General features: G+C 50.4%; 9 protein-coding genes across 16 annotated transcripts; 5 read left to right on the top strand and 4 right to left on the bottom strand.

Moving 5' to 3' along the window:
* Positions 1 to 72: 72 nt before the first annotated feature.
* Positions 73 to 1,279, top strand: FOIG_03091 (uncharacterized protein). The gene is made up of 2 exons (XM_031200749.1): positions 73 to 105; positions 196 to 1,279. Exon 2 carries the CDS (start codon positions 237 to 239, stop codon positions 1,044 to 1,046), a length of 810 nt encoding a protein of 269 aa, XP_031070517.1. The 5' UTR covers positions 73 to 105; positions 196 to 236; the 3' UTR covers positions 1,047 to 1,279.
* FOIG_03090 (uncharacterized protein) lies at positions 101 to 5,035 on the bottom strand. Of its 2 annotated transcripts, XM_031200747.1 has the most exons (3): positions 4,766 to 5,035; positions 2,924 to 4,654; positions 101 to 2,812 (listed from the first exon to the last, which is right to left on the bottom strand). In XM_031200747.1, exons 2-3 carry the CDS (start codon positions 2,945 to 2,947, stop codon positions 1,664 to 1,666), a joined length of 1,173 nt encoding a protein of 390 aa, XP_031070515.1. In that variant the 5' UTR covers positions 2,948 to 4,654; positions 4,766 to 5,035; the 3' UTR covers positions 101 to 1,663. The 2 variants fall into 2 exon arrangements, with proteins under 2 accessions (XP_031070515.1, XP_031070516.1); XM_031200748.1 differs by having other exon boundaries at positions 1,270 to 4,654.
* FOIG_03089 (uncharacterized protein) lies at positions 4,134 to 8,477 on the top strand. Its single transcript, XM_031200746.1, has 2 exons — positions 4,134 to 4,570; positions 4,630 to 8,477. Exon 2 carries the CDS (start codon positions 4,845 to 4,847, stop codon positions 5,232 to 5,234), a length of 390 nt encoding a protein of 129 aa, XP_031070514.1. The 5' UTR covers positions 4,134 to 4,570; positions 4,630 to 4,844; the 3' UTR covers positions 5,235 to 8,477.
* Positions 5,115 to 8,660, bottom strand: FOIG_03088 (uncharacterized protein). Of its 2 annotated transcripts, XM_031200745.1 has the most exons (3): positions 8,375 to 8,660; positions 5,325 to 8,320; positions 5,115 to 5,242 (listed from the first exon to the last, which is right to left on the bottom strand). In XM_031200745.1, exon 2 carries the CDS (start codon positions 8,295 to 8,297, stop codon positions 6,504 to 6,506), a length of 1,794 nt encoding a protein of 597 aa, XP_031070513.1. In that variant the 5' UTR covers positions 8,298 to 8,320; positions 8,375 to 8,660; the 3' UTR covers positions 5,115 to 5,242; positions 5,325 to 6,503. The 2 variants fall into 2 exon arrangements, with proteins under 2 accessions (XP_031070513.1, XP_031070512.1); XM_031200744.1 differs by having other exon boundaries at positions 5,325 to 8,660.
* A 56-nt stretch (positions 8,661 to 8,716) lies between these two features.
* On the top strand, positions 8,717 to 10,633 carry FOIG_03087 (uncharacterized protein). Its single transcript, XM_031200743.1, has 2 exons — positions 8,717 to 8,978; positions 9,033 to 10,633. Exons 1-2 carry the CDS (start codon positions 8,776 to 8,778, stop codon positions 9,694 to 9,696), a joined length of 867 nt encoding a protein of 288 aa, XP_031070511.1. The 5' UTR covers positions 8,717 to 8,775; the 3' UTR covers positions 9,697 to 10,633.
* Positions 9,602 to 12,018, bottom strand: FOIG_03086 (uncharacterized protein). The gene is made up of 2 exons (XM_031200742.1): positions 10,898 to 12,018; positions 9,602 to 10,851 (listed from the first exon to the last, which is right to left on the bottom strand). Exons 1-2 carry the CDS (start codon positions 11,723 to 11,725, stop codon positions 10,072 to 10,074), a joined length of 1,608 nt encoding a protein of 535 aa, XP_031070510.1. The 5' UTR covers positions 11,726 to 12,018; the 3' UTR covers positions 9,602 to 10,071.
* Positions 12,019 to 14,715: 2,697 nt separating this feature from the next.
* Positions 14,716 to 20,144, top strand: FOIG_03085 (uncharacterized protein). 2 transcript variants are annotated; one of them, XM_031200740.1, is made up of 4 exons: positions 14,716 to 14,795; positions 14,853 to 15,489; positions 15,681 to 19,524; positions 19,576 to 20,144. In XM_031200740.1, the coding sequence occupies exons 2-4, from the start codon at positions 15,288 to 15,290 to the stop codon at positions 19,613 to 19,615; spliced, it is 4,086 nt and encodes a 1,361-aa protein (XP_031070508.1). In that variant the 5' UTR covers positions 14,716 to 14,795; positions 14,853 to 15,287; the 3' UTR covers positions 19,616 to 20,144. The 2 variants fall into 2 exon arrangements, with proteins under 2 accessions (XP_031070508.1, XP_031070509.1); XM_031200741.1 differs by lacking the exon at positions 14,716 to 14,795 and having other exon boundaries at positions 14,873 to 15,138; positions 15,198 to 15,489.
* Positions 20,145 to 20,186: 42 nt separating this feature from the next.
* Positions 20,187 to 21,974, top strand: FOIG_03084 (uncharacterized protein). Its single transcript, XM_031200739.1, has 2 exons — positions 20,187 to 20,984; positions 21,040 to 21,974. Exons 1-2 carry the CDS (start codon positions 20,818 to 20,820, stop codon positions 21,833 to 21,835), a joined length of 963 nt encoding a protein of 320 aa, XP_031070507.1. The 5' UTR covers positions 20,187 to 20,817; the 3' UTR covers positions 21,836 to 21,974.
* Positions 21,045 to 25,569, bottom strand: FOIG_03083 (uncharacterized protein). 5 transcript variants are annotated; one of them, XM_031200735.1, is made up of 6 exons: positions 25,097 to 25,569; positions 24,728 to 24,764; positions 24,335 to 24,669; positions 24,181 to 24,278; positions 22,699 to 24,128; positions 21,045 to 22,650 (listed from the first exon to the last, which is right to left on the bottom strand). In XM_031200735.1, exons 1-6 carry the CDS (start codon positions 25,101 to 25,103, stop codon positions 22,362 to 22,364), a joined length of 2,196 nt encoding a protein of 731 aa, XP_031070503.1. In that variant the 5' UTR covers positions 25,104 to 25,569; the 3' UTR covers positions 21,045 to 22,361. The 5 variants fall into 5 exon arrangements, with proteins under 5 accessions (XP_031070503.1, XP_031070506.1, XP_031070502.1 ...); XM_031200738.1 differs by having other exon boundaries at positions 24,181 to 24,669; XM_031200734.1 differs by having other exon boundaries at positions 24,335 to 25,569.
* Positions 25,570 to 25,687: the final 118 nt, after the last annotated feature.

Genomic DNA, 25,687 nt, shown 5'->3' with positions numbered 1-25,687 from the left:
GATCAATGAGGTGAAATGGATGAGCTGATGTGGGGCTTCTGCAGGTTAAAGTGCATTCAGCGTCAACTGTAAGAAGCATTACTTTAGACCTGCAATGGAACTAATGTGAGTTTTTTCTTAAAGCAATCTCAAATATACTCTTGCTTGAAATCTATCATAAAGTTTAGGACGGTTTTAACAAACTGAAAACTCAAGGCCCTCAACCTCCTTTCAATCAACCCCTCACTGCCCGAACAATGTCCGAAGAACTTCAGGATGAAGTTGAAGCAATTAATTCCATCTACGGCGACGACAGCCTCGTCCCGACAGAAGACGACTCCTCTGTATTTATTCTCAAACTGCCAGGCGATGCATCCTCTCTGCGTCTGAAATTCCCGTCTGATTACCCCTCTAAGCCCCCCAGTGCTCTCAGTACACACCACAGTTCCGGTGGTGTCAAAGGCGCTGGTGCTCGTGATCTGGCACTCTTCCGAGACGCTCTGGGCGAAGTATTTCAAGAGGGCCTGGTTTGTCTATTCGATGCCGTGGAGGAGTTTTCGCGGCGTGCGGAGGAGCAGAAACCAGAGCCTGAAAGTGAGCCCCAAGCTCCATCGACACCTGAAGAAGAAGACTACGAGCAACCAGACTTTCCTCCTCCGGAATGGGTTCTATCCGATCTTGTGACAGAGTCAAAATCAACATTCTTAGCACATGTCGCACGAGTGACTTCTCCTGATCAGGCTCGATACTACGTCCAACTCTTGCTCTCCTCAGACAAACGCATACGCAGCGCCACGCACAACATGACAGCATGGCGGATCCGTGGACCCGGGGCTACGAGTTTCCAGGACTGCGATGATGATGGCGAGACAGCTGCCGGTGGAAGGATGTTGCATCTGATGCAGGTCATGGATATCTGGGATGCCATGGTGGTGGTGACGAGGTGGTACGGCGGTGTTCAGCTAGGACCTAGAAGGTTTGCGCTCATCAATGCCGTAGCTAGAGACGGGTTTGTAAAATCCGGGTTGGTAAAAGAAGAGAGGCAGGAGAAGAAAAGGGGGAAGTGAGCAATGAGGTCCTGATATCGTGACCCTTTCCTTCAAGTCAGCTTACCGTTTGATCTTCAAGAGACTGGGTTCTAGATACGGCGATAATTGGCAAAGATAAGCTTGAAAGACGTGTAATGCCATGGGAAACGATGTACTGGCCGAAGGTACTTTATAATACGGTATTTTAAGTGATGGGCTTGACAACCCCAGAGCGTAATGATTGCCGGGGGTTCAACCCACACCATGCCTTACGAATAATCTAACTTCGATCACGTCCAATATCTCAAAAACGACTGAGGGCCATTTAAATATAACTGTGGGACTTCCACGCGCATGCTGCGCGGTATGGGAGACGGATTTATAACATCAGCAACAGAGTGTTTCACTTGGTACTATAACATGGTATCAATGTAGAAGCCAGGCACATCTCCAGGAACTTTTCCCCTGACAAAATACTAAAATTCTCAAGTCAGATAATGATTTTACACAAATCCAACAGCCCGGCTTCTTAGAAAACAAACGCCATCTCCGTTGCGCCATTGGTCATCTGCTCATAGATTGTGAGCTTTCCATAATTTTACATCATTGTGACAGTCTTATCTTCCATCGCAAGTATATTGATCAAGCTCAAAGCATCATAGCTCTTCACTGAGCAATGGCTTCAATATACCCATAGCCCTGACAGACTGCTCTTCAGAAAGAATCACAGCACCTGCCTGAGCAGTCGAGAGATAAGATAATTCAGAACTCGCCGCTATCTGGGTGTCTTGTACGAGTATACCAGCGACACCGCAAACAATACCCGTGGCCTCCAGAGGAAGAGTTTTCAAGTCCAGGAAGATCGGTATCAGGCTAGCATCTGTGTCCCCGACGAGGGAGTCGCCAAATATGTCGAGAAGATTCTTGTCGAGCAAGAGGGATGGCGGGTCATCCTGAGCAAGAGTGACGGACATAAATCGAGGCTGCGAGACGAGCGCTGAGATGATGCATGTGTAGAGCTTTGTGTCCACATTGTCCGCCCAACTTGGTCGGCGGCCGTTTCCTGTTGCGTGACGGCTGATTGAAGGCCTTTGATGGGTGAAGTTTGCAAGCTGCGATGCTTCGCGACCTGAACATTGCACCAATTCAAGCGCTTCCTCAATCTGGGGTGCCACATGCCTCTTCTTAAGTGTACCAAAAATGCGTGTTTGCAACTCAGCGACATTGAGAGGGAGGCCCTCATGTGGCGGAGAAGTTGCAGACAACCCAGTGCCCTGCTTGTGATTGGCAGCGGAAGTGATGAAGTTGGACTCGTTGTCGGACAGCTCGAAGCCTTTTGCGATGAGAGACTTGACCACGTTTTCCCGCTCTTTCGTGGGGACTAGGATGAAGTCTGAGTAATAGGTCGTGATGAAGAAGATGGGGATACCAGCGAGGGCTAGCGGAGAGGTCAATTCCATCACACGACCGCCTGCATCAAGCCCAGCGCTTATGACTGAAAGTACCATATAGGATTCTTTGGAAACGGAAACAGTTTTCGCAATGTCGCGCGGCATGGCTTTAAGGACTGGCTCGAAGACATTTTGAGCCCATGAGGTGTGACAGACAACCGAACACTCAAGGGGAGTGATGCTAATATTCAGAAAGCCATGCTGGCCATCAGGTGTGAGTCCCTGCAACTCGTACTCGGGCGAATCGCGCAGGCCTCCCGTTCCCTGAGATTGTGGCAGAAGTACTCGGAGAATTGGCTGGAGCAGGGTCGAGTAGAGGCTGAGAGGGATGTGAATCAGCGTATATGTGCCATCCTAGAGATAAAATGTCAGGATCGAAGTAATTCTTTGGAAAGTTACTTCTAACTGCTGCCGCTGCTGATACACCAAAGGATCAATTCTTTTGCGAGGAGGCGTAACACTTACAAGAAATGATACCTGCGCGTTCATGATGAACGGCTAGCATTGGAGAGGTCCAGGGCCCTTGTGCTACGGGATTGGGTCAAGGTGTAGATGGAGCGCAATGCAAATGTTCTACTGTTGGCAGAGTCAAGCTGGTTGTAGCTTGCGACAAGTCGGCGCGATGTAAAAATCGAGTGACCGACTCGATCATGAAGATGTTTCGTCTCAGCGATGTTGTAAGGTTTGGGCTAGGCTGGAGAGGAACAAGAGACAAAGGAACAGCCAGTGTCCGAAAACCCGGTAAACTTTGATTTGGTCTAGAGTGCAGGCAAGATTTGAAGGCGAAGAGTTTTGCGAGGGAACTGAGAAAGTTTGGAGGTAAGTCCAGACCAGACAATGGAGGGCACGATAAGGGTAAACCCACGTTATTAACTCTCTTCCTGATCTTACCTTTTAAAGAGTAACTTCAACTGCTCCAAGTATCGCTATCTCTAAGCCGAACGGGAAGGGCACGTCCCTCGATCAAGCCCAGCCCTGCAGGCAGGGTTTTGCCGTCTGAGACCAGGTCCGGTGCCATGGCCAACTTGGGGACTAGTCCAGTTGGCCGAGTTGGCTATGACGGCAGAAACGTTGATGGACACGCATAGGTGGGGTATCCTGACTGGTAGCTCTTTTCAGGACACTGGCTTTGACCTCTTTGCCAGCGACTTGACTTTCAAAAACCCTGCTGGCAGCTAACCGTTTATAAGCTCGACGTGCTCTGAACATTTCCGTTTGCCTGCTGGTTTCGAGATATGTGTAGAGCTCCATGGGCAAACATTGATCAACATTATCCACGGGAGATAGACAGACTCGCGTCAAGAAAGGCTCTTGAGGGCTGCTTCGTTGCAGATCTTGGCCCAATGTCCGATGCACGTAGACACATTGCTTCTGTTCAGGTACGGCAGAGCCCGTAAAGTGCAGATGGCATCTATGATTGTGGCCGAGGTCGTTCCACGACAGCGACTGCAGGAAGCGTATGGCCACTGTCCTCCATGTCTGAACACGTCTGGGTTGTGGCGCCTTGAGCACAGAGCATCGGGAAATGTGCCATGTAACGCTGCCGCATGACAGCCATGCTCTCACTACGTTGCTATTAAAAACTGGTATTTGTTCGATATGAGTGCGTCACAATCGTCCTGAGATCGGCTCGTGATGTAGGAGTCAACGATGAACGGATATTCTGATAGGTTCGGGCCCCTGGAGCACTCTCTCAAGGGAGCCCATCCCATCTGAGAATGAAGTCGGTTTTGGTGCGTGGGGGCAGGCAAGTGGTGAGCTGCCCTCTATCCTTGTACTGACTTGGGAAGATCGGAAGAGGACGAGATCCTTGTGTTGTGGTGTGCGAGTAGACGAGGTGAGGCAAGTGGTCACAACCAAGAACGTGAACCATGGTCCATGTCCTACGGCAATAGTCAGGAGCTAGATGAGCAGTATCGTAACGTTTTCTGACCGTATTCCCTTACAAAATTAAAATTATCGACTTGACAACTATCAAGTATTCACTATCTCAATCCTTTTGCGTCCACGTGAGGGATACGCAGTTGCTGCTTGCCTTGATCAGCTCAACCTTTGCTAGGCCATAGCTCGTACAGAGCCAGCCAAGGAGTACTATTTTGTTGATTCCATTCAGTAAGCGGGCGATCTTTGAACCTGAATGCATTCATCAGGCTAACGACAAGGTTGTGGAGGATGGCGAGGTGTAGGTGTTGGTTGCTGTTGAGAATGAGGTGAGCTTCATGGCTTTTCGGTTAGAGCGTGTGCCGTTGTCATAAGTGAGGCGTCCAAAGATCATCCTCCTTGGTCTGGAGAGGATGGGGATCATACCTTCTGTAAGGTGACAAGCAGTTGGAAGCAACTCACCGACCAGCAGCTACCTTGCTGTGCTTCACCTTTTCGCCGTCACATGTGCATTTTACCGGGCATAAAATGCCCTTTTCTTCACCTTGGAAACGTCACAATTCAGACTTGTCATTTTGGAGACATCCATGGATCCAGCTCGGGTCAGCTCCAACGACAAATGATGGACCCTAAGTACAGGATCCTGTGGCTTTCCACAATTGGAAACACCCTAGAAACCCCAGCTTTCGGGCATCCCAACTTCCAACGTTGGATCGGTATGGCCGAGACATCGAAAGCAGCCATGATTCCATGGTATGACTTCGCCTCAAAGTCGCATACATACATACATAGAAGCCTGCACCTCTGTACAGCACACGAATGTGCCTCTCCAGGTGTCAACTGTCCCTGGGCCTCCAGCCGCTGCCGTGCTTTCAGCACCAACGAACAAGAGTGACATGATGCCTGAATCCATCAGCTATGCTTCGAATCCCGTGTCGGGGAACCCCAATATCAAGATGGCATAGTGGATCGCTGCCTATCATGCCTCTAAGCAGGTCCGTCGCCGTCACATTGCATGACTCTCATCCGCTGCACGCGTCTAAATACGGCTGTCTTTGAACTACTCACCTCGGTATATTCTGACACTATACCACAACACAGTTTCTCGAAAATCTCATTCCATTATCAATGTGCAACTGTCCATGTAGGGTGATGTGATTACCCCACGAAAGCCGGCGTTGCAGCGGGCGCAATACGTCCAAAGCTCTTTTTTGAAGGAGCCGTGTCTAAACTTGACTTCTCTATCACGCTTGTCAGTGGCTCAGAAATGGCACCATTGACCGGACCCGTGATTCACTGCGTGGCCTCCTGCTTGCTGGTAGGCATGCTTTTGCTTTGCATTGCATCGTCCTGCCTATTTGCCTTGCATTAAGAGTGACGCAGTGCATGTCGCGCTGTCAACTTCTGACTGAAGGGCACCATGACGAAGTTGACAAGTTGATTGCGACACCAGATGCCGACCAATGTGCCATACGAGGCAGCCCATGATCAAATTGAGCCGTTAGCGCAGCTAGGCCTATAGACAGCACGCCCTCGAAAATGGATGCTGCTTCATTAATGCCTATCAGCAAAGAGGGGCAGCTGTCCTGTTGTTTGTGGGACGGAACGCCAAGTGGGCTACGAGATAAAGGGTTCCGGGGTAGAGGCTTACAACTCATCATATCGTAATACGATTCGAGAGAGGCACGTCTGATAACTACTACTTGGTAGTATCTTAGGTTGCGAACCAGAACTACAATCTGATGAGCATGTATCGAATACCTAAGCAACACCGTGTTCGGGTAAATATATTTCCTATTGTTCTGTGCCGCTGATCGACGTGAGAACTTCCTGTCCTGTCGTCCGCTTGAGAATGTCACTCCTGAAGTGTCGAGAGAAAGCGGAGGGGGTTCATGCATGACATCGCTCATTTAGGAGAGCCAGCCACGCCCCGATATTGCCTAGCACCACCAATAACCACAACCGACGAATCACCAAACCCAGTTCCTCTCACACAAACATATTCTTTTCGTTACCTAGCAACAAGGAGCCGATTGCATCTCTCCTCATCATGGACACACCTGTACGTAGTAGAGAGGGCCTCGTCCAGAGATGCGGTTAGGATCGGGTATCATCATTTGAGACAACTCATTTCATTCCGATTACGACCTAGCCAAAAGTTTAATCATCGCTTAACTCCAACAACAACCAGGTTTCTCGGACTTTGTTCATAGTCAAACACCGTCTCGACCCACGCGTGACGGACGAGATCGTCGTGTTCTTTCAGAAATGTCCACCGGTCTGATACAATAAGGGATTCGACTGCCATCGCGCTGAATGCCATGAGGCTCCAGACAGCACATAGCTCCTTTTTCCGAGGCATATACAATGCCTCGTACCTCTCGATCTCCTCGTCTGAGATGTCGCCCATTTTCTCCTGCATCACGTCTGCATACTGTTTGTACTCGTTGTTTGTCGTGAGCTTCTCCACCGCGCCGCGGACATAGGACTTGAACGACCCATAGCAACTTTTCCTGAGTGATCCAATGATGACTGGATTGGTGCTGATGTCGAAGGGGCTCTCACTGTCATCCTGGGTTGAGGCTGCAGTATCCGCCTGTGATTCTCCTTGGCTACCTGTATGCCGCACTTTCTTCACCACGCCTCGATCAAGGAACATCTTTTGCAAGACTGCTCGGTAGAAATGTCGAGAGAAGAATCCAGCACTCTCCTTCTCGGTCCAATTCTGCGGTGCTTGGCAAGCCATCATGCGGGCTGTGATGTTCAATCGCACGCCATCTCCCTGATATGCAGAAAACTTCTGGCTCATCGGGAATCCCTGTGGGTCATGCTTTTCTGATTCCCGAACGAGCCGACCGTTGACAGCTTGGAGAGTCGGCCTCAAGAAAGCGTGCTTGTATGTTGGAGGACCGAGTTTCTCGGTCATCAGGTTGTAACAACACCCAACGATGGCCACGGCTCGAATGTCCGGGTTGAGGACCAGAGAGCGGATTCCAAAGTGTGACAGATTTCCGCAAGAATGGATTGACATAGCCATCAGGCTTAGGTCCTTCTTCTCGTCTTCAGTTTGACTCCCAGGGTTGATTTGGGCAATGACGTCGGCCAGGTCGCCAGTTTCCAGTCGACCTGAGATGTACTGAACAGACCCCTTACCTTTTTCCACGGTATATTCGGCTTCGAGTTCTTTGACAGGTCTAAACTCAAAAGCTTCATCTCCTGCAACCTCGCGAATAGCCTTGGCCAAGGCCTCTGGGTCCTCTTGGCCATCAGGCCCCCGCGCTTCTAAAATCTTCGTCCATAGCTTCTTGTTCCTCATGACCTTTGGCTTAACGGCTAATCCAGAAGACACGTCTAGACCTCTCGCTGCCGTGACGTTGTTCTCTCGTCCCTCGACAGCTACAACATGCCTGTTATAAGGCTCGCTTGCCATGGCCCGGCCCAGATAGTTTTGGCCGCTACCGAAGTCCACGTAGTGAGATATCTCATAGCCGCACTGTGAACTGATGTCTTCTGATAGTCGGGCCAGGTAGTCCGCGAAGTTGGTGACTTCGTGAGTCTTTTTGACGTTCATGCCCACAGCTACCGACCGTGGCAGAACCGGCAATTTCTCTGAAGGGGGCGTAAATGATCGGCCAAGAGAAAGACTACGGACTGTTCGAATGTAATCTATGAGGCTCGCTGGCGGCTGTTCTCCTTCCAGCTTTAGATTGTCTAAATCATCCCGCATGAGAAGGTCAAGAAACTCCATGAGACTCCTTGAGAGGATGAATGCGTGCCATTCTTTGGGAATGGCATAATGAAAGAGACCAGGCTCGATGGTGAAAAAGTCGAGGATATGGACCCCGCCGCAGAGAATCTGAAAAGTCTCAGACGTTCGCACGAATTTAAGAAGCTCATCGATATATTCCTCTGGCGAGGAGAAGTTGCCATTGAATGGCAGGGGATTTTCTGGTATCATATTGAATGTTTGTATGGGCTACCCTGTAGAGTTATCAGCTGTGATGGCCTGCGAGATGAAGCATGATCAATACGTACAAGTCCAATATATCTGCCGTTTACTGTTCGAGTGTTGCCTTTATATGAATATTGACGTGGAAAGGCTGGCTATCTGACAACGGTAGTAAATCCCGTCGACCCAAGAGTAAGTGCAGTTGTGTATGGATATAAGGAAGTTGTCAACAAGCTCGAGGAAATATCTGAACTCGACTGAACTCCAGACTTTCCGATACGAACAAGGAGGTAATGAGATAACTTTAGTGCTTTCAAAACACGAATTCGAAAGCAGTTTTGCGGAGTTCTCAACCACAACCATCTTTCTTAGTTTAGTATCTTTGTGTGCGGGTCGAATTTGTAGGTGAGTCGTCGGTGAACCCAGAAGATACGTACCGCGGGGCCTCTCACCGAGGACTTCCGGGTTAAGCTCACCTGCAGGGTCCATGCAACGTCATCCCTCGGAACCTTCGTTGTCGCAGCCTCCCGAATATCGTGAAACACCTGGCCTAATACTCACTAATCCACTCCTTTTTCCACCAAGTCGCGCAGAATCCTCGCGCATTGTGTTTACTGCGTATGGTCACTTTGACGCTGTCAGGATGATGTCCTCTACCAACGACGAGGATCCTTTCCTCCAGGTCCAACAGTACGTCTTCGTCTTCCTGGTGCTTCGTTGTTGTTGTTAACAAGACCTGCACAGAGATGTTCTCAACCAGATGGCGAATGCCCGGCCTCTATTCGCATCATATCTCCGGATCCGCTCGCTTTCCACGGATGCCAATTCTCCTGAACTCGCATCAGCTCGCTCCGATCTCGAGTCCGCCTTGTCATCCCTTGCCGACGACTTAGCAGATCTGGTCGCATCTGTTCGAGCTGTTGAATCCAAACCGTCGCAATTTGGCCTATCACCAAATGAAGTCACGCGACGAAAACGACTCGTCCAAGAGGTTGGCGGCGAGATCGATGATATGCACGATGAGCTCGCCAAAAAAGTGGACGCGGGCGACTTGCCTGACCCGAATGCGTTTGCCATTGATGGTGATGCGGAGGATAACTACGCCGAGTTCGAGCAACAACAGCAGATGGAAATGATGCACGAGCAGGATCAGCATCTGGACGGCGTGTTTCAAACAGTGGGTAACTTACGTCGCCAGGCGGATGATATGGGCAGAGAGCTCGAGGAGCAGCGTGAGATGTTGGAGGAGGTAGATACCGTGGCTGATCGCGTTGGTGGCCGGTTGGCAACAGGCGTTCAGAAACTTCAGTATGTGATGCGACAGAACGAGGACCGATACAGCAGTTGCTGTATAGCGGTTCTGATATTCGTCCTCATCCTATTGTTGATTCTCCTTCTAATCCTGTGATGTTTGTATCCAGGTCAAAAGACGAATGCATAGCTCTGTTGTAAAGAGCATTTATGACACTATAACATCTGGGAATTGGGAGTTTAGGCTGGGATCACTTTAATGACTACCAATACAGGGACCGGGTATTTCTTTCTTTTTGTCTTAAATCTGTATACTACAAACAAGGATAGAGCAGCAGCGGCCATTTTGTACCCCAATGGCACCTTATAATTTAACAAGTTTATCAAACATATAACACGCCGCCAAGAACGATGCCTAGAATGGATCATCTTGCAGTAGAGCGGTCTTCAGTTTCGTAAATTTTTAACATCCCGGCCGAGAGTTTCTTTGAGTTGGTATTCGGTTGATCATACAACAGGGCGTCTTTCGCCGCTAAGTCAAGATCAACCCAGATTCGGTCTTGAGCACATCTGCCAGAGCAGCCAAGGAGCCAGCAGCAGTCGCATTTTGCGGTGCCTTCTTGGGGAACTCGATGAGAGCAAGTCGTAGTGCTGCCAAAGCTGCATTGCCGTAGAAATTGAGAAAACGCTGCTCGTGTCCCTGAATCATGGATCGCAGCACCACATATTGAGTGTTTGACGTCTCACTGGGCGGTGAGTTGACAATGTAAGCGAGCGCCCTCCAGTAATTTGTGGGTGGGTAGGGGTTCTTTTTGGAAGATTTGCCGAAATCTCTCAGAGATAGAGAAGCAAAGCCGGCGCCCAAGCCAGTCATCCTATCGTTATGGCTTTGTTCGGTAATCCATGATGGCCCGTCCTTCTTCCAGCCGATTGCCATACGGCCGCGTTCAGTTTTGTCACTGCCTCTGTGGCCGAATAGCACTGGGCACACTATTCGATATTTGGCCATGAGAATATCGACTAAAGACTGACCTCGCCATTGGAATTCCTTGGTGGAGAAGATATGAGCTGCAAATACACCAACAGGGTCTGCAGCCTTAGGATTTGCGCCACCCTCGTTAATGAATTGGCTGACAATACCCTTGGCGCAGATGTTTATGAGATATATGAAGAGTGAGGGCAGAGTAGCCTCGTTGTTTGGAGAGCCTTCCACGGGCTCTCTTTTATCAACCACAAAGAGACTGACATCAATCGGAGGACTTGGTATCCGGCCTTCCAAAGCCTCTTTCAGTGCTGCCGTAATTTTGTTGATCTGAGAAGTGTTAGCAGTGATCTCAAAATCGATGCTTATGACTTACAGGTTGGGCATTTGCACCCTTCCCACCAGTCAATTGACCAATAGCAACTCGAATTTCTCGTCGAGCAGCACCCAGCTTGCCCTTAAGAGGCGACCCGGCGACCTTGGATTGAGCTTGCAACTCTTTTCGTAGTTTCTTGAGCTCTTGGTGAATCTGGGAATAGCGGTCAATGCTGGGTGCTGATTTAGACTGCACAGGCTGTACTGTGGGCGCTGCAGGCTTGACTGCGGGCTGAGGAATGGTCGTAGCAGCTGGGGCTGTAGATTGTGTTGTAGCCCCGTTTGACTTCTGTAGTAGGCTTTCAGAAGCAGGTTGTGTGGTGCCGAATTGGTTGCTCGGTTTCGTTTGAGTAAAACTTGCTGTCGTAGCGGAAGCTGATGCCGGGCCTGTCGCAGGAGAGACAACGGGTTTCTTTGCATCTAAGGCCGGTGTCACATCTTTGATTTGAGTTGCTCCGTTCGTCTTCGCAGGTTCCGGTTTGGCTGTAGAAGGTGGTTGCGGTGCGGGCTCTGGGGGTAAACGAGGGACCGTCTTTGCCTTGAGTTCCCGTAGTCGTTTTTCTTCCGCAACTACTGCAGCTTCCGCTTTGAGCCTCTCCTCCTCTCTACGCTCCTCAGCGACGATGCGCTTGTGCTCCTCCTGTAGCTCATGGAGCTCGTACACCCGTATAGCTGCTTGGCGTACGCGGTCATGCTCTAGTTGTGCTGCAGCCAGAGCATCCCGATGGTTCAGTTCATTGTTTCGCGAGTCGAGAAGGAAAGTTGCTGCTATGTTGCGATCCGGGCTGGAAAGCAACTGATTGCGCCTCACGGGCGACGAGAATGTCATGTCGTATACAAAGGACTCCCAGGTCCGTTATTCGGATCGCATCTGGAAGTTGAAAGATTTCGAATCAAAAGAGTAACAATCTTGGTTCTCGGCGGCACAAAAGTGTTCTTTGAGTTCTGCAGAAAAAGAAAAACAGTGTGAAGAAGATGTCGACTGCCGAAGTCGCGTGAAGTTTATATGCAGCAGTTGATAAATCGTGTTAAGGCAGCCCTTTAGAAGAGGCTGGATGTCGATCCATTGGATCAAAACATCAGGTAGGTGGTTCCTATTGTACGACCAGGTCCTTATTGTCGACTGTTGAACCACAAGCTAGTCGAAAGTGGTATAGCTAGTTTTTGAGAGGAAGTGGATTCAGCTCGGCCCGCTAAAATAAAGTCCCGACATGCGCCACATGTACCTGCAAGCTACAGCATGGGTCCTTTGGGTACCCTACATTGATGAACATGATTCAAGGAATTAATAGGTACGGGCCAGTTTTGTGAAACATGGCTTCGACAGTGCCCATGTATGTAGCTGCTTCCTTGACCATGGGGAAACAGAAATGGGAACCATTTTCTAGGTAACAGACGCAACCGACAGCGTAGTCCCTTGTTTGAAAGTTTAAAATCGACTGCCTCAGGAAGTCCAATGTGCAATATCTTGGTCAACCTCAGAAATTCGAGGCATCCCCATGTGCGGCCATCACTCTGCATTATCAAGCAACTACCATGAAGCTTACTACTCCTTATAGACACCATGAGGCGCGATGGAGTATCCCGACTGAAGGGTTGCATTGTATTGCTGTTGACTCGAATATAGAACACTGATAGTTGTGATTCACTGCCGACTTGAGGGCCGGGCCATTGCTGGCCATTTGTGTAAGGTAGCTTACTTAAGCCCCATTCGAGGTAAGCGGAAGTTGACTTCGAATCCACCGAAGTCAGTCTGAAAGACTGAGGACATTGAACACCAAGAGTGAACAAAAGTGCTGAACTCTGTGTTGATTTACATGACCGGGCTTTTTAAGCTCGAGATCGTCTCGAACACAATACGTGTCATGCCATTACTGTATACGCATGGCATCAGTTACCAACAACAGTATCGCAAATCAGCCAATATATCCAATTACAACATAAGTAAGGTAACTTGGGAATCTGAAATGCCGAATGACCTAGGCACTGTTGAAACAGAACACAACCAGTTCTGGAACTGCTAAGACTTTCTATTGGAAGCTGGTTTAATTTTCTTCGTGAATGATTTTCACTTTAAGCGAGGCCTTGAACATTTCTGGCAGAGTGAAGAAGCGTTTCATCCTCACTACTCGAAAAGACAGCCACCGTGAAGTGACTGGTTAGCTGTGGACTACTTGCAGATTATCTCGGTTTTTGATGGAAATAAAGAAACGTGAAGCTGACTGGATCTTCACAGTACTTGATACGGTACTTCCAGCGATGCAGATAGATCCCAGGAGAAGAATCGGTGGAATGTAGATGAGATCACTTAAGCTCCAACTCATCAAATTTCGTCAGTGAGACTATGAACTGCCCCTCGATGACGTGAGTTTTGGGATCCAGCCCGTTTTTTGGGTTAATAAATCGTGCAAAGGCCAACCTTAGAAGAGAAACATCCAGTTCCCCTTGTTCCCTCATGTTCGGTAGCGTCAGGAACTGTTCGACTGAATAATTGGTATTTATGATAGTTAAACTTAGTATATTCCTAACAAATTTTGAAAATTATACTTCTCTCTTGTCCTCCATGTACAATATGGGTCTCAGATAACCCATAACTATCTTCTGACTACGGATAGAGAAAGAATTTTAACTTATAGCTCCCTTTCTCGTTCTTTGGTATGTTTAAGCCGCAAGGATTCGTTTGTGTATCCATGGCTTGAAGCAAGGGGTCCCAGGTTCGTCGCCCCTAGCGTAGGCGGATACGGTTAAGCATCACCACATTGGGTAGTCACAGGGGCCTCGTTCGTTTAGGACGCTTTGAAGTGTAACACTGGACGCGTAGAGGATGAGGACGAGTACTCGGTAGTCGGTCTTGGGGTTTTTGTTTTTAGGGGAGGAGTCTGTTTCGACATCGTTTGACAATAGTAGTGCCAGGGTCTTGAGAATGGTAAAGGTATTGAAACGTAGCGAAGACCTGTCCTCTGCTGAATGAGTTCGTCTCACTTCAACACTGGGGTAACGGCGTCAGCTAGTTAGCCAAAGGCTAGCTATTTCCACTGTCAGTATCCATAAAATTCTAATTGTTCGTATATCGGCCAGCTCAATTTCAAGACCTCGACTATTTCCATCACAAAGCAAGACTGTCTCACAGCAAGGTAAACATGAACAATGATCCATCGCCCGGTTTTCTTATCAAGTTTCACTCTATTTACTCTGGATGACGCCCTCTCATCCCTCAACGCCACATTCAGAAAGATCGACTCCTTGAATCATGGACCATGTCCAATCTCAAGCTAGGGGGGTGGTGGTACCCTTGTATTTGAACTTTGACCGTCTTTGTGAGCAGGATACAGGAAGCTCCTGAAAACAAACACAGTAATTTCAAGACTCATATTTCGGTGAACTGAACCTAGCAATGTGTTCTTGACATATCCGATTAAGGATAGAGACTGAAAGGAGTCGACAGTTTCAGTTGAACGAGTTGTCCAGACTCTGCAGCCATTATCCATGGCACTTAGGAGATAGCATCCCCGCTATTAGCGGAGTCAGCCGGCGTCAGTGCGAGCTTCAGGTGCTAGGGGCTCTACCAGGCCCGGCTGGAAGCCACTAGAGGTGCGTTAGACCAGCGGACAACCCCATCTTTAGGCGTCTCTAAGGATAATCCCCCGGTCCAGCTGTCTGGATGCTAAAGCTGTGATCCAATGGCCCCAGATATTCATTTGCGCTCGTGCGGTAGTAAAGGCCAGCCAAAGCGGTACGAGAAATACAGCAGCGGTAGCTTTCGATTATTACATCTATTACTTTCCATTTTAGAACTGCTAATGGAGACAAGGAGCCAGAGAGGGAAGGTACATCAGGCTCTTACCAGCTGCGCAAGACATACGTAAATTTAGGGCAGAAGTACAGTCCAAACTTATCTGGTACGTAGCCGTATCCCACCTCACGCTCTCCACTGAAGCTAAACCATCTCTATCTAGGTACCTACCTATCCACCCATCACCTTCTTCGCATCCATCCCTCCTCTTCTTCTCCTCCAACTCACTCTCGTCTCTCTTCCTGTCGCCAGGAGTTGGAATTTGTTCCATCCATCCAGGCTTTCACTTCTTGTCGTCTCACCATCTGCCTCTTCATCGCCGCCTTTCCAAATCACATTCCTTGGCTCAGCGCAAGCTCGTCTACCCTCCTTTTGGGCAAACATTGTCCCGCCGTGCCATCGCCTATCGCCATCGCAATTCGCCTCATCCATTGCCCGTTTCCCAACAGGTTCGCCTATCCTCACCCAACCGCCCATCTTCGGCCATTACAACGCTTCTCGATATCAGATCCAACTAGCTGTATCGTGATCAATCACCTTCGCCGAACATCGACGTGCTATATCTACAATCCAAGTGCTCTTGACTCAACTGCCCAACATGGAGCAGCAGCAACAGCAACCCCCGCAGCAGCCGCAGCAACAGCAGCCGCAGCAGCAGCAGTCTTCTCAACAGCAAGCTTCCCAGCAGCAGCCTCAGGTTGGCGGCGTCCCTGGGCCTGCTGGACGTAGACTTCACATTGCCCATCGCCGAAGCCCTTCTGAGCTGACGCCACTGATGAGCATGTTTGCTAACCCTGGAAGTAAGTTCATGAGGCCTCAACTGTCCTGTTTCCAACACTTTATATATCCATCATCCTGTACCTTCACTCTGTCATCTTGCCCCTTTAAAGCAGCAACTGTTCCATACGTTTCTAAGTCATCATCTATGATGCCCCTGCCATAGCTATGGGAGTTCATTATGCAGCAGTGTACTAACTGATCTATCTTATAGTGGAGCAGCTTGCCATTCAGCAGCAGATCGAACTGTTGCAGCAACAGCAGCAGCAGATTCAAGCTACGCATCAGCAATATGTCAATATGGGAATGGTGCCTCCTGGACAGCCCCTCGGTCCTGGTGGTGCGTTCAATCCTTTGCAGCCAATGCCCAATATGTCGCAAGCTGCTTTCCAGTTCCCCAACCAAGTACCTCAGCAGAACATGGCTCCTCCCACCCAGCCACTCTCACATCGCCGTAATCAGTCGGCACTTCCTAACATGGGCATGGGGCCTCCTCCTGCGCCCTCGTCTGGTGCTTCTGGATCCGGCTTTGGCAACTTTGAAGCCCCTCAAGCCCAGGGTCGAGAGAATACTGGAGGCCGAGGCGGCCGTGGTGGAGGTGCTGGTGGTGGTCATCAAAGAAGACACTCTCTAGCCCTCGCCGACGCCAAGAAGGCCGCCGAGATTGCCCAACAGAAGCGAACAACCACCGGCTTCTCCTTCCCTGCCTCTCCTGCCCCTGACGAGGAGAACAAGCCCGCTTCCCAGTCCACCCTCGAAGTTCCTGTTGCTCAAGGCTCGACCCGCGGTGGACGTGGCGGTCATGGCCGCAGTCAGAGCATGGCGGTTAATGGCCGAGGCGGCGGCCGTGGTGGTTTGAATGCTGAAAGCAATGAATTCCAACGCCGCGGAAGCGGCCATGCCCGTACCGGATCTCGCAACTTCGAAGGTAACTGGCGTACTCAAGGACAGGGCCAAGAACAGTCTGGCAATGCCGGACAGAGCCAAGGCTTCCAGCCTGGTCACCGACCTCGCGGATCTATGAACCAGTCCGTCTCTGGAATTGGAGGCTTTCAGTATAACCCCAATCAACCTCAGGTTATGCAGCTCCCCAACCAGATGATGATGCCCCAAATGTATGGGCAGCAGCTCAATCCCATGCAGCTGAACCAGCTACAGGCTTTGCAAGCCGCTCAAATGAATGGCCAGCCTTTTATGGGTCTCCAGGGCTCCCAGCATGCTGGTCAGCTTGGTGGCCAGCAGCAGCAACAACAGCGAAAGACCCTTTTTACCCCCTATCTTCCTCAGGCCTCCCTCCCCGCTCTTTTGGCTGATGGGCAGCTCGTGTCCGGTATCCTCCGTGTCAACAAGAAGAACCGTAGTGATGCTTATGTTACCACTCAGGATGGTCTGCTTGACGCTGATATCTTCATTTGTGGTAGCAAGGACCGAAACCGTGCTCTCGAAGGTGATCTCGTCGCTATCGAGCTTCTGGATGTTGACGAAGTTTGGGGCCAGAAGCGCGAGAAAGAAGAGAAGAAGAAACGCAAAGACATTACCGATACTCGGTCCGGATCTACTAACCAAGGTAATCAAAACTCTGGCAATAACAACGATGGGAACGCTCCCGAGGGCGGAATTCGTCGTCGTGGCAGTCTCCGTCAGCGCCCCACTCAAAAGAAGAACGATGATGTGGAAGTTGAGGGCCAGAGTCTCCTCCTTGTTGAAGAGGAGGAAATCAACGATGAACAGAAGCCCCTGTACGCTGGCCACGTTGTTGCTGTTGTTGAGCGTGTTGCCGGTCAAATGTTTTCAGGCACTCTTGGCCTACTCCGCCCTAGCAGCCAAGCTACCAAGGAGAAGCAGGAGGCCGAGAGGGCTGCTCGTGAAGGTAACAACTCGCGCCACCCCGAGCCTCGCCAACAGGAAAAGCCCAAGATTGTTTGGTTCAAGCCCACAGACAAGCGTGTGCCACTTATTGCCATCCCCACCGAACAGGCGCCCCGCGACTTTGTTGAGAAGCACCAAGACTACGCGGATCGAATTTTTGTGGCTTGCATAAAGCGCTGGCCCATTACCTCCCTCCACCCCTTTGGAACTCTGGTTGAGCAGCTTGGACGCATGGGTGATCTTAAGGTTGAAACCGATGCTCTTCTTCGCGACAACAACTTCGCTTCAGATGAGTTCTCTGACGCCGTGCTCCGCAGCGTTGGCCTGCAAGACTGGTCGCTTGATAAGGAAGACGAGGCAGCCCTCGCCGAACGTCGTGACTACCGCGAAGAGAATGTTTTCACGATCGACTACAACGGAGGAGCTGAGCTCGGCAATGCCGTGCATGTCAAGTCTCGTCCTGATGGCAAGATTGAGATCGGTATCCATGTAGCTGACATCGCACACTTTGTTAAGCCCAACTCCCTGGTGGATCGCGAGGCTAAGAAGCGAGGCACCTCCGTTCAGCTCAAGAATCGCTTCTGCGCCCTGTTGCCGCCCAAGCTGTCGGCTGAAGTTTGCTCTCTGACCCCCGAACAGGACCGTCTCGCTGTGTCCGTGGTATTCAATGTGAACCCCCACACTGGCTCTGTCGCCGAAGGTGATGCATGGATTGGCCGCTCGATCATCAAGAGCGCCGGCAAGGTTTCCCTTGACGACATTGATGATGCTCTAACAAACCCCTCGGAATACAAGAACCCGGCTGTTCCTGTCAATACGATACAGATTCTCAACGCTGTGTCGCAGAAGTTCCGAGAAGCTCGTCTCGGCGCCGGTGGCGAACCCATTGCACCTCTTAGACTGCTCCAGCAACTCGACGACGAGAACGACCCCGTCCAGGACAACCTCTTCGACTCGACGCAGGCTCTTGAGCTTGTGGAAGAACTGATTCACAAAGCTAACGCTCATGTGGCACAACGTCTTGTTGAGGGGCTCCCTGAGAAGGCCTTCCTTCGTCGCCAGTCTGCTCCCAACCCCCGCCGACTCCAGACTTTCGTGGAGCGCATGACAGCGTTGGGTTATGATATCGACTCATCCGGCAGCGGTGCCCTCCAAAACAGCCTCTTCAAGGTTGATGACCCAGATCTGCGAAAGGGTATGGAGACTCTTGTCGTCAAGTCTATGCAGAGGGCCAAGTACTTCATTTCAGGTAAGACTGGCAAGCAGCTGTGGCCCCACTATGCTCTCAACCTGCCTCTTTACACTCATTTCACCAACCCAACCCGGCGCTACGCCGATATTATTGTCCATCGTCAACTCGAGGCTGTTCTCTCTGAGGGCAAGATTGAGTTTACTGAGGATCTGGAGAACCTCGTCAAGACCGCCGAGTCTTGTAATACTAAGAAGGATTCTGCTCAGAATGCCCAGGAGCAGAGTGTCCACATCGAGTCTTGCCGAACGATGGATAAGAAGCGCCAAGAGGCCAACGGTGACCTCATTGCTGAGGGTATCGTCTTGTGTGTATACGAGTCTGCGTTTGACGTTCTCATCCCTGAGTGGGGATTCGAGAAGCGAGTTCACTGTGACCAGCTACCTCTGAAGAAGGCCGAGTTCCGCAAGGAGAAGCGGGTTCTTGAGCTTTACTGGGAGAAGGGCGTTCCCAGTTCGGCGTTCGTGCCTGAGGATGAGCGACCCAAGGCTGCCGCATCCATCCGACACTCAAATGCTCTAGCAGCTCAGCGCCAGGCTGAGGAGGCTGAACGTGTCCGAAAGGAGCGCGAGGAAGCTACTCGCAAGCAAACCGATACCGGCACCATCTCAACTGATGACGTTGATGCTCTTTTCGACGATGACGACGATAACACATCCGACGTGACTGAGGCCATGGCCGGAGCCTCGCTGGCTGAGCGCCCTACTCAGAGCGTCCCCGGCTCCCCTGCTCGCTCCTCATCCAACGCCGGCAACCTGCATCGCACTCGTTCCGATTCCAAGGTCCCTGTGGCGGAGGCTGTCGAGACTCGCCTCACCAACAAGGAGAAGTACCTCAGCTTCTTCTCGCTTCGCGAGGAGGGTGGTGACTACATCCAGGATGTGACAGAGATGACGAGGGTACCGGTGATCCTGAAGACGGATCTCACCAAGAGCCCACCGTAAGTCAACTTTTGTTTAGAGAAGAAGTATTGTGCTAACCGAGAGACCAGTTGCCTGACCATCCGATCTCTGAACCCTTATGCTCTGTGAAAGGACAAACAAAAGTTAGCCGACGATTGTAATGGGGACAACGTAGTGCGTAGTCTTTAAAACGGGCTACTTGGTCGAGGAAGAAGGTATATCTATGTTTGTGTGAGGAGCATTGCCAGACGGAGAAGATTGCCAGAAGGAGTCGGACTTTTAGGTAGTGGTATTGAACAGCGGAAGTAATCTCATCTTTTCTCAAGCAGTATATGATCGCCTTTTTGTTATTGTGCTGTTTGCCTTATTTCTAAAAGGATTTCCATCTGTTTCTAGGAAAACGACAAGACCTTGTACTCGACTACGTACTAGGTAGGTATGTAGAATTTCTGGGAGTGCTTTGCAAGGCAATCGTCAATTAATTCAGCTATCAGGCGAAGGCGGTTCCATTGTTTTGCCGACCATCTCAATTACCGACAAGACTTTGTTTTGTTCTGATTCTGGGTTAGCCCAGCAATGGCGCAAAAGAGGCTAGATTACAGTTATCAGATTCAAACTATTAATTCTACTTTAGCCTTTTGGCTTCTTTTGCAGGGTTGATTTGTATCAGAAGTGTTTCGGCCAATGACCGGACCGAGCAATGCTCATAATGGACCAAATAATGCAGTGAGGGGATTTCGGGATCTCAGGACGGTGTTTCATCATCATCCTTGGGCCACCTACAGCGTTACATTGTAGATATACTACATGTGCGCTGCCATATCTCGGGACGGTTTCATGGCTCGCGTTTGACGTCTCAGATCTTCAGATGGCAAACCCCGGGTAGTCGAGCTCAGTCAGCGGAAACGTTTGAAGGGGAAGCTTGTTAAACACGGCTATCTGGCGTTCCTGGACGTCGTCCTCTCTTGGCATCAGTGGTGAGGCATGCTTAACACCCCTGTGATATCACGGATGCTGTGCCAGCCGAACAAGTCAAGATGATGATCCCGGCGTTGAGAATTAGAATATTAAGGCTGTGGTATCCACGTTGTTCTCGTTTTGTTTTCTCGATCTGACTTGACTTATAAAGACAGTTTTGTCCTTTCGTTTACACTCGCTCGTTCAATAAGCGCTGGCCTGCTTTTGATACCCTAATTCCTATTACATTCGATTCGGTTCTTCAATTGAGATCAATCTCATTGTTTAATATCTTTTTTTCTTCTTTCTTCTGAAACTTATTTCTATTACTCTCCTTGCTGGCTGGTCCGACACGTTCCCTTCGATTATACAACATGGCATCTCTCAAGACTATTCTCTTCGGCCTCTTTGCCACCACGGCTTTGGCGATGCCTTCTGGCCCTAGATTTACCAAGAGACAACTTCAGTATCACGATTTGTCCAAGCGCCAGAATGATGCTGCTGCTGCTGCTGGCCTCAGTGACTTAGATATCCTCCAATTGTAAGTCTTGACAGCATGGCCCTGTCACACCAAACAACTAAACTAACACGCTCAGCGCCTTGACACTGGAGCATCTTGAGGATACCTTCTACCGCGAGGCTTTTCTAACCCTCTCCGACGAAGCCTTCGCCCCTCTCGGCCTCTCAACACAAACCCTTGACGACATCAAGGCCATTGGCAAAACCGAGGCTGCTCACGTAGTCCTCCTTCAGTCTGCCCTCGCAGGTAATGGCATCACACCTGTCCAAGAGTGTAAATACGACTTCAAAGGCGCAACAGCCGACCCAGCTGCCATGGTTGCAACAGCTGCTATTCTCGAGAGTGTTGGTGTCTCGGCCTACCTGGGTGCAGCGCCACTGCTCTCTGACCCTGCTATCCTCGGCACCGCTGGCGCAATTCTTACTGTTGAAGCACGGCATCAAACCGCCATCAGGATATTTTCTCAGGCAAAGGCAGTTCCTCAACCTCTCGATACCGCCCTTGGACCCCGGGCAGTTTTCTCACTCGCCGCACCCTTCATCACGGAATGCCCTGAGGGTTCTAACCTCAAGATCGAAGCGTTCCCCACTCTCGCTATGGCAGAGGGCCAGGACGTCAAGGCTGTAGCCATTGGAACTAAAGTGAAGCTTGCTTCCGAGGCTGCCGCTGGAGCCACGCACTGTGGTTTTACTTCTGGAGGTCAGCTTCCTGGTGGAACCAAATTCACTACCTTCACTGAGGGAGAGGGCTGCGAAGTTCCCCAAGGAGCTGCGGGCGTTGTCTACGTGACCTTGACCAGTGCTGGACCTTTGGAGGGCGTTTTGTCAGATGACATTACTGTGGCTGGGCCTATGGTACTGACCCTTTCTTAAGGGAGCTGTCGAGAGGCGTTGGTGGTGGTATGGTAATGATATCTTATATCCAATGTAGACTGGAGAGCTACTCCGCTCATATCAATATAATCGCTAGTCACTTACAAGACCCTAAAGAAGCCACTGGATGTGTAGTCTGACTTTTTTCTTTTTTTTTTCGTGTTGAATTGTGTGTGAAAGCAGCTTTCCTGACTGGATATAGTACGCATGTTGGATATCACCAACCTGGCTATATCTACTAGGATCTTAAATGCTTCGTCCAACGACCTCTGGAGCCGCCTGGCTGGGGACGTGTTGCCATGCACTCCAGCACCACCTCCTCACTTGACATCAACCCATCCCCACAAGTCCTGCTGGCAACTCCTCCGACACGTCTGCTAATGTGATAACTTTTATGTCCCTGACTTTTTATGCCGCCCGCGCCAACGCCGCTAAGTCTGCAAGACGGTTTGTGACCAAATGGGTCACACTCAAAGACCACTAATGTAACATTTGCCATATATATGCCTCAAGCCTCGGCCATGCTCTAGAAAGGTCGCGCCTCGAGGTATGCCTGAGCCTTGGTCCATGCATCCTTATCTTCCGCCCGTAGCTCGTCCGTACCCAGCATTTTAACGCCCTTAACGAGTGCATCGATAAAGTCACGCACAACACGGAAGTCCTTAGTTAGTGACTCGGCATATGGCACGAATGTCTTAGGGAACTCTTCCAGCCGCTGTAAGCGAGCCTCCTGGTCCCCTCCAGCTTCATCGTCATCGAAGAAGGTCCGCACAGCAATGCCGAGGCCGATATCGGGCTCTTGATGGAAAGGTAGCCTGTTCAAGTGTTAGTGGTGTCTAATGAAGGACGGGGAAGAACCATACCGTCGACTGATTTCCAATTGATCATCCCTTTCACGCTTCGACTGTCCATACAAGAACATCGAAGCCACAATCGCCTCAACCAGATCTCGATCAGCTTCTCTCACTGCTGATGCCAGGGACCAGAAGCTGAGCAGGTTTTTGTTAAGCGGACCAGTGTATCCATAAACCTGGTGCCGAAGCTTCAACAAGGAAGCGCACTCGCTGATCAGCACAAGAGTTGCCTTTTCGTCATAAGAACCTTTCCGGGGCAGGCCAGCTTGGCCTTCAGTGTGCTTCCCTGTCAAAAGTCCGTTTCGGATGAGTTCAAATGCAACCAGGGCTGCTTCTGGCAGACCAGTCACCTCAGGATGGTTCTCCTTGGCGTCCTGGAGAATCAGAAGAGTATTGGCCAAGGCATTACCCCACGGTGTAAGTTTGTGCTCATCATTGGCGTATCCTCTCAGGTGGAGGAATCGCCAGATGGCCACCGAAGTCACCATATCTGTGCTGTCGATTCCCTTTATGGGCCTCTCCTTGGGGAATGTCTTAGCCACAAAGTCGGAGTTAACAAGTGACAAAACTTCCAGCGACACGGGGCCCGCGAAATCATCAGGGAAGAATGCACGAAGATCCTCATCCTTGACACTCCAGCTGGCAACCCTCTGGGAGGGAGGAGGGTTGACAGAGCGGTGGTTGATCGTGTAAGAATATTTGGGGTCAAACCAGACGCGAACTTTGATATTTTTGTGCTGGATACCTCGGTGAAGTCTGGGGATCAACAGAGAAAGGGCCTGCTCTTTAATGGGCACTATTCTGTCAGTGATGAGCTTTTTGTATTCGTCCGAGGCAACTCCGTCCAAGGTTGGCTGAATGAGAACTTGACCGTGGGTGATGTTGCCCAGTAGACGGGGCCCAATCAAGCCGGTGTTGAGATAATGGAATAGTTCAGCTGGCAGCTGGAGGCCGAGGTATTCATGGTTGTCACTGGTCAAGTGCTCATAGTCGTTTACACGGATTTCGCCACTCTCAGCGATGTAAACGAAGTGGTGGACAACCATTCTTGCCTTGCGATACTTGTCGAGCCAACCAGAGTCCTTGCTTTGGAGTATATCGTTGAAGCTGGCGCAAGCAGTTGCGACACTGTTTTCTGCAGTCCTCAGCAAGTTGGCGGCAGTCGAAATATTGTAGTCCGAGTATATAGAGCTTTCCAGAAGAGCAGGGAATGGAGGCAGGAACGATGTACCGGCCATGAGAAACGAGTCAATGAACCTTGGCTCACTTGCAGTGGGTGTGAGACTGCGCATAACCTTCTTCTTCGAAATAGCAGAAACGGTCTTGGCTTCCCAATCGAATGCCCGAATGACAGAATCCTTGACAGGGTATAGAAGAAGTTCCTGAGAGCCCATCACACCCGAGCATTGGTCTGAGTCGATCATCTCGAAATAGGCGAGCTATTACTGTCAGAATGAGAGTGACAAGTCGTAAAGTTCATAAGATACGCACCTGGGCGCACGCAGTGTAGGGCGCAACCAAGAAGTGAAGTCCACGGTTCTTCAGAACCGTTTGAAGCAACGGGTAAAGATTTTGAATGCGAAAGGCACCTATCATGACCTCACGTTAGGTCGGTTCCTGAAATTGAGAGCCAATGTTCACCAACCTGGGCTAGTACCGAAGGTCGTCACCGCCTCCTCAGCGGCCCCCTGAGAGTACAAGTTCCAGGCCTCATCTGTCTTCTTGTTGGCCTTGAGGCCACGATCCAGAGTGATGTCATCCTGGCCGGTTACGGGCTGGCCATCGAAAACGAAGAAAGGGACAATCTCGGACTTTGCCCAGAGATCGAGGTTCTGGTTTATATGTGCTTCGACCCCAGTAAGGCCACCGAGAGCTGACAACAGAGGTTCATGGGCAGGAGGGGTTTCGAGAAGCTGGCTCAGGTAATAGGTTGCATCAACAGCGATGGCGCATCCTTCGAGCTCGGAGATGTCGTGGGTGCTATATTGCTTTCTGTTAGCGCGAATATGTTTGCGAGAGTAAGTCGCATGGCACATACGAAACCTGGTCATTAATCCAGGAATCCTCAAAAAGGACTGATTTGAGAGTTAGCACAAGCTACAAAAACTAAACTATGAGGATATCGCAGAAGCAAAGCGACGGAGAATAGTTATTCATCGTGGTGTGATCTTCTTTACGATGAGCAGCTGTTGGGGTGACCAATCTACAAAGCCAAGACTGCAATTGACTTTGCACATGGCCTGGAAGCTTCCCCATGAACGATTGAGCTCGCACAAGCTGCGTCAATCACACTGGGAAGCTTTTGGTTGCTGCAGCATATATTGCAAGCTATACAATTCCATGCTGAACCCTGAACCAGACTGACTCTGGGCCAAGCCTGCTCCTAATCGCACAGGGTGAGACTCACATGGCATCTCGAAAGACTCGCAGCAACTCGGGAGCCCGTGCTATAGTTCCAGTACTGGAGATCGGCGAATGAGGATATTTTGCGGCAAGGTGTCGTCGGCCGATCGAAGAGCGAGGAGTAGAAATCGCAGGTGTTGGTGGCAAGGCGTTGATGTTGACAGGATATGGCGGGGTTGAAAGGAGGACCGCCAAGTGAGTTAAGGTGCTGGCTTGGGATTGAATGGCGCAGCCGGTGAAGAGAGAAGGCAGCAGGCGGGCCGTCGGAGGGGTCGTGATGATGACAGCGAGAGACCGACGTAGGGCGGGGGGAGGAGGAGAGAAAAAGGAGGATTTTGCTATGATTTTCGTGGGGAAATTGAAGGTTTGGAGAAGGTATCTTCAGCTTCAAACGGACAGCTGGTGGAAGACGTGACAGGAAAGTTTGGCGAGTTACAGTGGCAGGGACGTACCTAAACGGTACCTGCCTACCATGCCACACGACCACCAAATGAAGCGACCTACGGGCGGGACGGGACATTCTAACCGCTACCATCCATTGCCAACCAGGGGAAAGAGCAGCCCTCATGAGTGTGGCTAGTGTGAGTAAGGTCTG

This window comes from Fusarium odoratissimum (assembly GCF_000260195.1).
Source record: "Fusarium odoratissimum NRRL 54006 unplaced genomic scaffold supercont1.3, whole genome shotgun sequence".
In the NCBI taxonomy this organism is placed as follows: Eukaryota; Fungi; Ascomycota; class Sordariomycetes; order Hypocreales; family Nectriaceae; genus Fusarium; species Fusarium odoratissimum.
Note: the sequence above shows the minus strand (reverse complement) of the source record. Positions and strands in the feature narration are given on the sequence as shown.

Excerpts from the sequence above, each read along its gene's own strand:
- FOIG_03085 (XM_031200740.1), top strand. The coding sequence starts at position 15,288 with ATGGAGCAGCAGCAACAGCAACCCCCGCAGCAGCCGCAGCAACAGCAG. Across the intron at positions 15,490-15,680 it reads CATGTTTGCTAACCCTGGAA|TGGAGCAGCTTGCCATTCAG; the intron begins GTAAGTTCATGA and ends TCTATCTTATAG. Across the intron at positions 19,525-19,575 it reads GATCTCACCAAGAGCCCACC|TTGCCTGACCATCCGATCTC; the intron begins GTAAGTCAACTT and ends CCGAGAGACCAG.
- FOIG_03086 (XM_031200742.1), bottom strand. The coding sequence starts at position 11,725 with ATGACATTCTCGTCGCCCGTGAGGCGCAATCAGTTGCTTTCCAGCCCG. Across the intron at positions 10,852-10,897 it reads AGGGTGCAAATGCCCAACCT|ATCAACAAAATTACGGCAGC; the intron begins GTAAGTCATAAG and ends AACACTTCTCAG.
- FOIG_03091 (XM_031200749.1), top strand. The coding sequence starts at position 237 with ATGTCCGAAGAACTTCAGGATGAAGTTGAAGCAATTAATTCCATCTAC.
- FOIG_03089 (XM_031200746.1), top strand. The coding sequence starts at position 4,845 with ATGTGCATTTTACCGGGCATAAAATGCCCTTTTCTTCACCTTGGAAAC.
- FOIG_03087 (XM_031200743.1), top strand. The coding sequence starts at position 8,776 with ATGCAACGTCATCCCTCGGAACCTTCGTTGTCGCAGCCTCCCGAATAT. Across the intron at positions 8,979-9,032 it reads CCTTTCCTCCAGGTCCAACA|AGATGTTCTCAACCAGATGG; the intron begins GTACGTCTTCGT and ends AGACCTGCACAG.
- FOIG_03088 (XM_031200744.1), bottom strand. The coding sequence starts at position 8,297 with ATGATACCAGAAAATCCCCTGCCATTCAATGGCAACTTCTCCTCGCCA.
- FOIG_03083 (XM_031200734.1), bottom strand. The coding sequence starts at position 24,740 with ATGACCAGGTTTCGTATGTGCCATGCGACTTACTCTCGCAAACATATT. Across the intron at positions 24,129-24,180 it reads CCTACACTGCGTGCGCCCAG|CTCGCCTATTTCGAGATGAT; the intron begins GTGCGTATCTTA and ends TGACAGTAATAG. Across the intron at positions 22,651-22,698 it reads CAATTGGAAATCAGTCGACG|GCTACCTTTCCATCAAGAGC; the intron begins GTATGGTTCTTC and ends ACACTTGAACAG.
- FOIG_03084 (XM_031200739.1), top strand. The coding sequence starts at position 20,818 with ATGGCATCTCTCAAGACTATTCTCTTCGGCCTCTTTGCCACCACGGCT. Across the intron at positions 20,985-21,039 it reads GACTTAGATATCCTCCAATT|CGCCTTGACACTGGAGCATC; the intron begins GTAAGTCTTGAC and ends TAACACGCTCAG.
- FOIG_03090 (XM_031200747.1), bottom strand. The coding sequence starts at position 2,947 with ATGAACGCGCAGGTATCATTTCTT. Across the intron at positions 2,813-2,923 it reads ACGCGCAGGTATCATTTCTT|GATGGCACATATACGCTGAT; the intron begins GTAAGTGTTACG and ends TTTTATCTCTAG.